General features: G+C 39.2%; 1 protein-coding gene across 3 annotated transcripts in view; it reads right to left on the reverse strand.

Moving 5' to 3' along the window:
• The window catches only part of HMCN1 (hemicentin 1), a 397,788-nt gene that overhangs the window by 238,862 nt on the left and 146,691 nt on the right, over window positions 1-12,235 (reverse strand). For all 3 annotated transcript variants that reach the window (XM_036015314.1, XM_028530624.2, XM_036015318.1), the window contains exons 5-6: window positions 6,283-6,454; window positions 4,411-4,517 (exon numbers count right to left, since the gene is read on the reverse strand). In XM_036015314.1, coding sequence (XP_035871207.1) covers window positions 4,411-4,517; window positions 6,283-6,454 — 279 coding nt within the window. The remainder of the gene's footprint in view (window positions 1-4,410; window positions 4,518-6,282; window positions 6,455-12,235) is intronic.

A 12,235-nucleotide genomic window follows, 5' to 3' on the forward strand; every position in this document is an offset into this window, starting at 1 on the left:
AATGTGATAAATATGCCCAAAGCCTAGAATAAACTCTACGGAAATATACGTACGTACACACGTACACATTTATGTACAGACAAGTGTACAGATGTACTTTTATTAGATAAGGAAACATTCCATTTGGTTGACACTCTGATAATGGCAGACCAAAACAACTGGGACATTTTCCAGGAAAAAAAATATAAAACATTCCACTGACCCCACTGAATTCAGGCTGCACCTAATCCAGTTAAATACCACACCTGGGCTAGTCTTTGGGCTTATTCAAAAGAGTCACCAGGTGAGAATAAAAGGCTGGCATAATATTCTCCTTGTGTGGTCCTTTGTAGACTGGAGGTTTATTTAATTATGATTCATGAACAAGCTCCTGCCACTTGAGCATGGTTTCTAAAATATCCTTATCCTCAGAAAATGCATTAGTAGGCTCTGGCAACCAACACAGCTATCCGAAACCCAAATATTTCTACTGGTCTCGGAATCTCAATATAATCATGTGGTTGCATACACTCCCTTCTCTCCTTGGGAGATTATCTAACGACAGTTTATCCAAATTTACTTAATGGAAAGATCCCCCAGGGGATGTGTTAAGTTACACGATCGCACTGATAATCCTAGACTAATAGAAACAGTTGGTACCACCTCCATCCAGGGGGTGCTGACAACCACTTAATGTCTTTGCAGGGAGTTTCCCTTCAAGAGCAGAAGACAAAATTTGGCCTGAGACTTCTGTGGTTATGTTCAAATACTCTCTATATAGATGGAACTCCCTAAAAGGAAAATTTATATTGCTTCTCAGAAATAAGATCCAGGGTTTCTAGCTTCCCCGCGAGTGAGCCTTGCGGGACATAAAACAACCTTCTCCTTTATTTATAATAAAAGTTCACGTTCCCTTCCATTACTTCTTTTTAACATGCTCTTACCTGCATCAGAGGCAACTGAAAACATCTGAGTCATTTACACGATCTATACGGATAAGTCCACTCATTGTCCCTGGTTAGTACAAGTGTCCTAATAAGTTACAGAAAAGTAAGTACCAGGGTTTCAGAGGGAAACCACAGAGGAGAAAAGAAGACCACTCTCACAACACCTTAAACCATGGAAAAATCAAAGTGTTTTGTGCCAGTACATCCATTATAGGTTAAGTTAACTAAACCAACTCTTTGGCCTGCTTCCTCAGATCGCATCGGAATAAATGCATTAATTTTTATTCATGAATGTTTACTTACTTCTTCCGCAGGCACTGTGACCTATACTAGCACATTAGCGACAGAATCTGGTCTTCAGTGAAACAGGAAGAGAAAATCTGGGCAGAAATAAATATGACATGAGAGGGGAAACCATCCGAAAGGAAGATGCAGGAAAGCTGCAGATGAAAGGCAGAGGGAAAGAGAGCATGTTAGACAGAAAATGTCAGACAAGATTTGATGACAGTGTTGCCATTGGAGCTTTAGGAGATTCGTTTAAAGTCAGACTGAAAGGACGGGAGTTCCAGGAAAAGGGACAGTTTAAGGCACAGGTGGCAAACACAAGGCCCGTGGGCAGAATCCGGCCCTCCACCTTGTGTTATCCGGCCCAGCACCTTGTTTCTACCCAGCAGCAGCGCCGAGCTCCTTGCCCCTAGATAAGGAGTAGTTACATTTAATCAGTCTTAGAAAGACATTGGGCCCTTTGAAGACAACCACGAGGCTGATGTGGCCCCTGGTAAAAATGAGTTTGACACCCCTGGTTTAAGGGAAACCACAGGTCAAGAGAATATGGTAGGAGAGAGGGTAAAAGTACCCATTTTTCTTTGCTAGAGTGTAAAGGCAGGTGCTCGAAGAGAACCAGAAAGGTTGGTTGGGGCTCAACTGACCGGCCCTTGCCTACCATGCTGAGACCGTGCAAGGGACAGACTCGTCTCCACACCGGGATCAAAACTATTCTGGGAAGCATTCAAGAAGCTGCTATTCATTCTACTGGCAGAGCAGGTATTTTCCAGGTAGCTGGGTGCAGGGGAGAGAACACCGGGGATACGCTATTTAATCCCGGATACTTCTCTTCCTGAGAAAGCACACGTGTCAAACACTTGCATTCGTTCACCATCCAAAAGGGAGATCCAAAGTCAACAGCAACATTTATGTCGGTAGGTCGGCTCAGTTCCCTTCTCATTATTTTGGTATTTCATACAGGAGCAAATATGTTTATCCTCTTTAAGTTGCACTGTAACAAGTATCCTTTGTTCAGTTACCACTAATTGTACTCTAGCAATGGTGTAACAACACAACCAGAGGCGGAGAACTAGATATAAATTCAAGATAATATGCTGGATACTGTCTTCTTATTGTTTTCTTAATTACAGGACACAGAACTTGGAGACCTGTCTAAACAGAGTTCCTATCACCTCATCACCTTATCTCACTCAGAAAGTAATCCTCAGTGCTTCTCTGTTCTAATTATCAATTAAAATGTGCTTAGTTCCCATTAAGGATCAGGGTGTACTGAATGGACCACAATGAGTAGGTGCAGCAGCCAAAGGACAGACAGACAGGCCAGAGCCCTCCTCCGGGCAAGAACTGCGCTAGAGGAAATACCGCTGGTAGCAAATGAAATCACCTTTGACATCGGTTCAAGTACCCCACAATAAGTTGCAAATAATCAATATCTTAATCTTCTATTCAGAAAGCAACAAGGACTTGCTTTAGTAGACTGACTAACTCAGGACCCTGCTGGCTTAGGTCGTGCTTAAAACTTTTGAGGGAAAAAAACCAGACTCAGAACTTCTTCTACTCCTTCCTACTGTGGTCCCCGAAAGTCAAGGCAACATTTGTCATGTTTGGGGGCAAGTTGGTCAAAATGACTATCACATCGAATTTGGCCACACGTATTTAACATATAACAGCAAAACACTTTGTTGTTGCCAATCTCTGGCACTCAGTAAATATTGAGCAACTACTACGTGCAAGGAACTGGGTGAATAAAACAGGAATGTGGGGCCTTTTCTGGTCCATTCAGTAAGAAACCCTGGATTTTATTATTTCACGTTGCCTTCTCAGCTGTACCGTTATTTCATATTATCCACCTCCCCTGCCCCCGCAAAAAAAAAATCAGTATTACATTTTCTACTTTCCCTACAAAGGCTCGGAGTCCTGACAATAAAAATATGATACACTAGGATTTGCAAGGAGTTACAATGGAAATTTCGAGTATTCTTTTAGAAAAAAACTGGAATGCAAAAACGGCACTTCCAGTCTCTACGGTATAACTGCTCCCACACTTTCACAGCAGCTCTTTAATTTGAGTCATGAGCCCATTAATCCCATGTTTTATGTAGAGAATCCAAGACGGCAAGAGTCAGTGATAGAAGGGGCACTTGCATTTGAGTGGTCCCAGAAGGATTCCAGGACAAGGTGTTATCTGGGAGGGCAAAGGATGCTGACAGGAAGAGGGAAAGTGATACAGGGAAAGGAACACAGACAGCCTACGGTGAGCTTTCCATCCTGCTCCCGCCCGGACCTCGGAGCTCCCCCCTGCGGGGCTCAAAGCAGTCCCTCAGGGGTCTGATTCTCCAGCAGCACAGCTCTCTCTTGTTCTGGAAAAAAACCCGCTCAGACACAGAAACACAGATACTGGAGTTGGAAGTAGGCCAGAGCACGCAGAAGAGTCTGAGAAACGCGGGCAAGTCGTTCAGAACATCTACCACAGTGGGCTGCACACACAATTTGCAATACAACTGGATTCCGGATTTACGGTATCCTGAATTTTGGCTGTATTTCCTTTCCCCCATATTGCCAAAATAGAGTGCTTTCTGAGAGTGAATATATGCTCATATACTACTTAATGCAATTCCAGGAAACAGATACCAGTTTGTGTTCAACAATGAATGGAGACCCACCAAATAGCAAGAGCCAACAGTATTTGAGTGCATGTTTTGTAGCAGGAACCATGCTAAGTCTTTTCTTTGCATCATCTTAATTTCATTCTCAGCACAATTTAATAAAATAGAGAACTATTTCTGACATTCCTATATCACGGAGGAGGAATGCCAGGGACAGAGAAGTTACGATCCCCAAACAATACAGCTTCTAAGGGGCGTTGAGTTTCAAATGCAGGCCTCCCACACCATCCCCATCTCTGCTTCAGAGGCAGGAGCTGGGTGACGCCATCATTCTACAGCTTGGATGACAGAAAAACTATCTGAGAATCTTGAGTGTACTTGTGGTGGCAGTGATGCCTTTTATAGTCATCGGCATTTAACACTAACAGATGCATGCAATCCAGAGACCTGCAAGTGTACCACGTATCATGCTTCTGAGTGAAAGCGCTCTCCAAGATCTCGCGAGAAGATATAAGTAAACTATTGCACACACTTTAGGAAACATGCCAACATCAAAACAAAATAATAAATGAGACTCTGCCAAGTCACAGTACCTTCACTGTCCACGTTCCAGCCTCTGGCTCCTTAACGTTCACCACCTTGGCAGAGTTATGGATATTTAATAGCTCATTCAGGCCAAATCCCTTTTTTATGAGCTTCCCTGAAAGAAAGACACAAAGGGAACAGGCATAATCTTTCTTTCAGCTATGTGTATTAGCTGTAGGTGCTCCCAGTATAAATTACCCAATGGACAGTGGTTTCTATAGCTCAAAACACCATTTTAATTATATCTAAAAGGTACTTAATTTTAGGGTTTCTGGGCATTGGAACTAAAGTAAGTGATTCCCATTTGCTACGCTGATTTGATCTTCAAATGAGAATAACAACGGGCAAACTATAGTTATATCTCTAAAGCCATCTGAGATAACAGTTTTTATGGCTACTGAAAAGTTATGTGCGGTCACTAGAGACACTCAGATTTAATAGATGACAAGACAGTAAATAAGAATAAGTGTCCCTCTGGAGACCACTCATGGCACACTATAAACCATGAGGGTCCTGGGCAGATCTTTGCACAGAGTGTAAAACCTTAACGGTTTCCCACGAAGCACAGGAGCAGGCCTTATTGTCCGAGGAACAATTAAAGGAGGCAGCGTTACGCAGTAGCATGACACCACCTCCTACTGACTTAAGATTTACCAAGGCATCTTATAGCTGGAAATTTAGAGAGAAAAATGCAAATTTGGAATTAAGCCATGGTTTAGTTATTCACTAGGCTCTTGGCTCTCTTATGAACTACTTCTGCAGTTATAAAAACAAGTATATGAATCCTATGTTTTCATCAGAAGCTTTATAACCATTAAAAATCACTTTCTAAATACTAATGCCAATGCCAATGTCAATGACTTTCAAAATCAGTTAGGAAACATAATGCCCTGAGTAGAGGCCCTTTCCAGTCTCCGAGTGGTGAAGAACACAAGAGTTTCCTGGGTAGCATGGACATTTCGGTGTGGAGTGCTGTGTCAACAGACAAATCATTTCATAAGGCCAAACTTGTACAATTCTTGAAAATGAGGTTTCACTCACTGTATAAATTTCAATTTGATTGCTAGTGTGAATGCAGCCTTTGAGGACAATTTTGTATGTTGCTTTCATTCAGGTATCAATTATTTTCTAAGACTCAAATAAAATACAGTAAGAGAGCCAGCTATTCCCTCCACATTTATACTCACAAATAGATTTTTTTAAGGTGTCATGTGTTAAAGCCCTAATGGAAACAAAAATGTTTCGCAAACATCAATAGGTAAAAAATATTTCCAAATGAAAACACGAGGAAAAAAAAGGCTTCTGCCTTTACTAGATTACTTGTCAATGGAAGTCTTATTGTAATATTCAACAAGAAATGGAATCAAGCCAAACCCTGGTGTTTTAACATATAAAGCAAAGCAAATTAATACATTATTCTAATAAGAATATCAATTTGTTTTTTAAACAACTTCATCCGTAAAATTAAACCTTATCAAAAAGATAATCAGTAAAAACTTAGTTGTTTTAAAAGTTTTTTCATGTGATTCATTTAAAAATAACAAAATACTGAATTTTACAGAAGAAGTCACTGTGAAATATTTCTTCATAGATTAGGAAAATACAATTTCAGGTTCAACTTATATATTTTTTCTTTTGGGTAATTTAGTACAATTAAGTTACTGACTCTGTTTAAATTATTAGGAGTTTTAGCTTTTTGAAACTCATGTTAATTCAATACTTATGACTCAAAACCACTGGTTTTATTCTTACATGTCTTCCCTAGTCATTTTTCCATTTATTCATAAAGATAGCATTAACTTAACCTACACAAGCACGCAAAAAATCTTTTGCCTTTCAAGGCTTTTGTATTTCGTTATAAGATGTGCGGTACATCTCACCTAAAGGATTGCGGATTTCAATCCCTGGAGAAGGGCCACTCAGAGACACAGTGACCTCCTTCAGGCTGGGGTCAAAGGGAATTTTCCACGTGTGGACAGCCTGCTCCATGTGGTCTGTGGACAAGAGGTGAACTTTGGAGGCCTGCACAGCTTCCTCCACCCATTTTAACACCTATAAGAGAACAAGGGAAGTGTGAGCGACATCAGAAACATCCAGTTTTATACCCCCGGGACTTCCAGGTGGGGCTGGCTTTGGTGAACGATGCCACGCAGGCACTCCCTGTGCTGGTGTGACGTTTATTTCCATGTGAGTGAAGGCGCACCTTTTGTTACACCCAGTTATTGTAACTAGTAGATTCAGAATAAAATACCAGTCTAACCCGTGGTCATAGTTCAAGTTTTCTGTCTTGGGATGAGATTACAGAGCCCAAATCCAGTCAAGTGACACATGCAGCGATATTATAGTCTGTTTCATATTTCTCAAGAGATCTCTTTTCTCTCCACTCTTTCTTTCTAGATCTCTTTCAAAATCCAATGTATAAGAATAACTAGCAAATTATCAAGTACGATTTATATATATTAGGTATATAGATTATTGTGAATAGTATATTGTAATTATATATTGCATATTGTAATATATATTATAGAATATTATTCAAAAACAATGGCAATACCAGCAAAATATTCATTGTTATGATAAAATAAATACCAAAGAAAATAGAAAAAACAACCATTATATTCCTTAAAAATAGAAAAATACTTCAGGTTAGAGACAATTTAAGCAGTGTATTCTTGAAAAGTAGTCTTTTGGAAAGTTTCAAGGTATTGGGGTCCGAAAGGGAGTTAATGCCTCACTGTGGAGAGGAAAACCTTTCAGTTCACAGTGTTCTGCAGCAAACTCCCCATGAAACAGGAAGAGCACGTCTGAACGTGCAGGGCTTAGCCGAACTCACTACAATTAATGCTAAACCGTGATCACCTTTAATCTGCCTCAGACCTGCCTCTGGCTCAGATACCCTGCAAGGCAGTATGTTATCATGAGCAACTTCACTTAGAATTGTGCATAAAACAATGAACAGAGCTGGATGCTAAGTTACAAGTGGGCTATTTAAAATGGACAAAACCATTTTTAAAAATTTCAATAGTGGTAGCCATCGATCAATCAACCACACAACCAATATTGTGCAGTAACTTCACTCTCTGAAAATATCCTTTTTTTCTGTCCTCAAGGATGGGGAAAGTGACTGAGACATTATTATATAACAATGTCACAATGTTTTATTAGTTCTGTTCACTAATAAACCAAATGTTGATTGTTCAAGGCACTCTTTCAGTACTAAATATTGACGAGCATAATTTTAGTCAATATTTGCTAACAACTTTTCTCTGAACTAGTTGTATTCATGGAATTTTTGTGCATATTCATTATTTTCCCCCTTTTTTGTTAAGAATATTTATTTATTTACTTTTAGAGACAGGGGAAGGGAGGGAGAAAGAGAGGGAGAGAAACATCAATGTGTGGCTGCCTCTCACACGTTCCTGGCCCACAACCCAGGCATGTGCCCTGACTGGGAGTTGAACCAGCGACCCTTTAGATTCTCAGGCCAACACTCAATCCATTTAGCCACACCAGCCAGGGCACATTATTTACTTTTAATAAATCTTCCTGCCTTTCCTCCAGGATCGAGAACAACATCCGCTTTATCTATGTAGACCCAAAACCAGGTGGCCTGCTTCACCCATGATAAAGGTGGAATATACACTATGTCCCTGAAGGTGGTCACAATGATGATAACAGTGATATCTTCACAAATAAAAGAATGGTATGGGAAATCATGAAACAGGGACCCCTCGTTGAAATAATGTATGTAAAGTGTCCAGCACAGTACTTAGCACATAGCAGATATTCAAATGTTTTCTTCCTTCTCCAAATAAATTCCCTCCTCATCCTCTAACTGAATATCTCAACTATAGCTTCATAGGCAAAATGCAAATTCAGCCATGAAAGTTAGATAAGATTTCTGTAAATGAAAAAGAGAGGCAACGCCATTCTAGGCAGAGGGAGGACTTGAGAAAATACACGGAGACAGAAGTACCCCCAAAGTGTTAGGAACATGACTGAATCCAATTGGCCACAGTTGAGTGTTCAGAAAAGGGGAGGCAGAAGATGAGGTCGGAGGCTAGTGTCAGGGACAGACTAAGTATTGTCCCAGAGTCAGGCTGTGACATTTGCATCTTATTCCAAAGGCCCACTGAAAAATTACAGAAGGGCTTTAAGCAGAGGACTAATACAATGAAAGTGGTATTTTTCAAAGAAAACTTGTAGGTGTATCACAGATGAATTGAACATATAAAACAAATCTATGCATGACAGTTAATTACCCCATAAATCAAATGATAAATTCCCTCATGTTAACCTTATAAAGCACATGGAATTTTACAAATGAAATTAAGTATACTTATAACAAGAACAGTTTGTACAACATTGATATAACCTGGCAGCAAAGAGAATGGACTGGAATGTGCATGCGTGAACAATGACGACTTCACTGTACTAGTCAGTGGGGGTGGTAGAAGCCTTTGGGTGAGCATGTGTGCTGTATGGCCATCACATTCAAAATGGCTGAGCCAGTAGAGCAATGAATCTGCATCAGATTTTGCATGAAGCTTGAACATTCCTCCATGGAAACTACTCAGATGATTCAGAAGTCTGCAGCTATAGGCAACTGGTGACTGGTCACTTCATCATGACAATGGACCCACTCATGCATCATGCCTTGTGCAGAGGTTTCTGGCAAAATATCAAATCACCCAGGTGACTCAGCAGCCCCTATATCCCAGATTTGGCTCCCTGCATGCAACTTTTGGCTTTTCCTAAAGCTAAAATCACCTTTGAAAGAGCAGAGATTTCAGACCATTGATGAGGTTCAGGGGAATACAACAGGGTGGCTGATGGCAATTGGGAAAACTGTGGGAGATACCAAGGAGCTTACTTTGAAGAGGACTGAGGCATCACTGTCCTATGTACAATGTTTCTTGTATCTTGTATCTTCGTCAGTAAATGTCTCTATTTTTCATATTACATGGCTGGATACCTTCTGGACAGACCTCGTATATCAACATAATTGTCTAAAGAATCAAATGCCGTATTTTGAACAATGGGATTCTGAGTGACATATTACGCTTGAACTAAAATATATGCCTCACTCTACTCATCGAATATGTCCATATGCTACAGAAATCAGACCGATGGTAACGAATATTTGACAATAAATAGGACACATATTTTAATAATCAGATTGTTGACATTTGTAATTCTTAAATATAGAACAGGGCTGCCTAACTCAAGGAAATGGAAAGGACTGACTCGCCTGAGAAACTGTTTGATAAATCTGACTGATAATCAATAACTTTGAGGATAATGTCTCATGTAGAGACTAAAGAGAGAAAAGGACAAGTGAAAGTGAATAAACAGACAGAACATTTGTTGTAAGGGCAAGACACATAATGGAGCCCCACATAATTCTCAACTGAAAAGGAGGAAAAGAATTAGAAAATAAGAATTGTACAGTATCTCAACTTCAACAATGAAATGCAATAGTGTTAGGTAGAAATGGAAAGAAAAATCAATTTTTATACATCCTTCTTTAAATGTGTAATGTACCTGACATATATCCTCCTTTCATACCGAAGGGAGAGAAGTTGTGATATATTACTGGAAATCTGCCCTGTTGGCTACTAGCTGTGCACAGAAATCACTAAGTCTGGACATTCTTGTGAAAATGGAAGATCTTCTAATTGAGCTGCATTGGCATAAGGCAAGTGTGTTCAAGTGGTAGGGGATATGGGCAGGCTTTGATTTGTTCTTAATATCATTTCCAATTCATCAACATTTATGAGGCTTTCACAAAGGGATTACTGTGTATTATAATATTACTAGTTGGGAAAGATACAGACCAGACTTCTGTCAAGAGTCTCAAATCACTTTTTTACCCACTTAAAAGGAAAACATCAAATTAAAAACAGTTGCAACCCATTTTATTAGAAAATACACTTATTGCCAACATATGAAGAAAACTAGATCACTGTAAACTACAGGACCACTGTAAGTGAGGGAGGTTCCCAGCCTCTCATATTGCCACACATAAAAAATTAAAATAAAAAAACTCCTTAAACCATCTAACCATCAAAAATAATCTCATGAGATTGGAAATGGTCTTCTATTATAATGACAAATGGAATAAAACCTGAATAATGTAAGAAGCTTTGCATTGGTGCATTTTTACTAACATAAAAACTGTTTCAAATCCCTAAGGAGTCATTCATTTTACATCAAAAGTTTTAATAGAAAAATGCTTCTCTGTTGATTTGTAGCAGTTTATATCTCAAAGGGCCTTTGAGACAATCTAATCCAGCTTCTCCATGGCATAGATGAGGAAACCGATATGTAAAGAGTTCATGTACCTTTCGCACACCTAACCAGTCTGACTGTGGCTCAGTGGTTATTTTTTATAATAGCGCCTACGTTCCTGAGACACTCTCTTAGTTTAAATATACTTCACAGTGTAAATAATGATCACTACTTAAAAATAAGTTCATATGTATATTCTACTCTGGAATGAGATGCAAATGTTGTTTCAAACCACAAAAGCAGCATACATTATTATATATTAGGAAATAAAATAGTATTAAGTAGAAATGGAAGTGAAGTCACTTTGTGTATACACCTTCAAGAACAGGACTTGAAAGAAAAGCTTGGTTAGAAGGATTTTTTTTAATGGAGGTGTAATTGACATATAGCATTACATTAGTTTCAGGTGTACAACATAATAATTCAATATTTGTTTCTGTTGCAAAATGATAACCACAATATGTCTAGTTAACATCCATCACCAGAGAGTCACGATGGTTTAACTCTTCCGATGAGAACTTTTGAGATTTACTGCCTTAGCAACTTTCAAACACACCGTAAAGTACCATTAACTATAACAACCATGCTATACGTTACATCCCTAGGACCTAACTCACTTTACAACTGGAAATTTGTATTTTGACCCCCCTTCAGCCATTTCACCCATCCCAAGCCTCTAGCAACCGCTAATCTATTCTCTGTATTTATGAGTTCAGTTCATGTTTTTTTTTAGATTCACATATAAGTTCGATCATACAGCATTTGTCTTTCTCTGTCAGACATTTACCTGGCATTGCTCTTTAAATTTCCATGCATGTTGTCACAAATGGTAAAATTTCCTTCTTTTTATGATTGAATAATGTCCCTGTGTGTGTGTGTACCACATTTTCTTTATCCATTCATCAGTAGATGGACACTTAGGTTGCTTCCGTGTCTTGGCTATTGTAAATAATGCTGCAAAAACATGAGGGTGCATATATATTTTCAAGCTAGTGCTTTTGTTTTCTTTGGATAAACACCCATAAGTGGAATTGCTGGGTCATCTAGTAGGTAGTTCTGAGGTAGTTGAATTTTCTGATGAACCTCCATACTGATTTCCGCTGTGACTGCACCAATGTACATTCCCACCATAAGGGTTCCCTTTTCTCCACATCCTTCCCAACACCTGTTATTTCTTGTCTTTTTGCTAATAACCATTGTAACAGGTATGAAGTGATATTTTATTGTGGTTTTGATTTTCATTTCCCTGATGATCGGTGATGTTGAGCACCTTTTCATAAACCTCTTGGCCAACAATGTCTTTGGGAAAATACCTATTCAGATATTCTGTCCATTTTTTCATTGTTTGGTTTTTTGCTATCGAGTTGTATGCATTCTTGTATATTTTGGATATTAGGTGCACAACTATTTTCTCCCATTTAGGAAGCTGCCTTTTCAGTCTGTCAATGGTTTCCTTCGCTGTGCAGAAGCATCCATGTAGTCCCACGTTTTAGTTTTTGCTTTTGTTGTCTCTGCTTTTGCCAAATCCAAAAAATCATCACC

Source organism: Phyllostomus discolor, chromosome 14 (assembly GCF_004126475.2).
Source record: "Phyllostomus discolor isolate MPI-MPIP mPhyDis1 chromosome 14, mPhyDis1.pri.v3, whole genome shotgun sequence".
NCBI lineage: Eukaryota > Metazoa > Chordata > Mammalia > Chiroptera > Phyllostomidae > Phyllostomus > Phyllostomus discolor.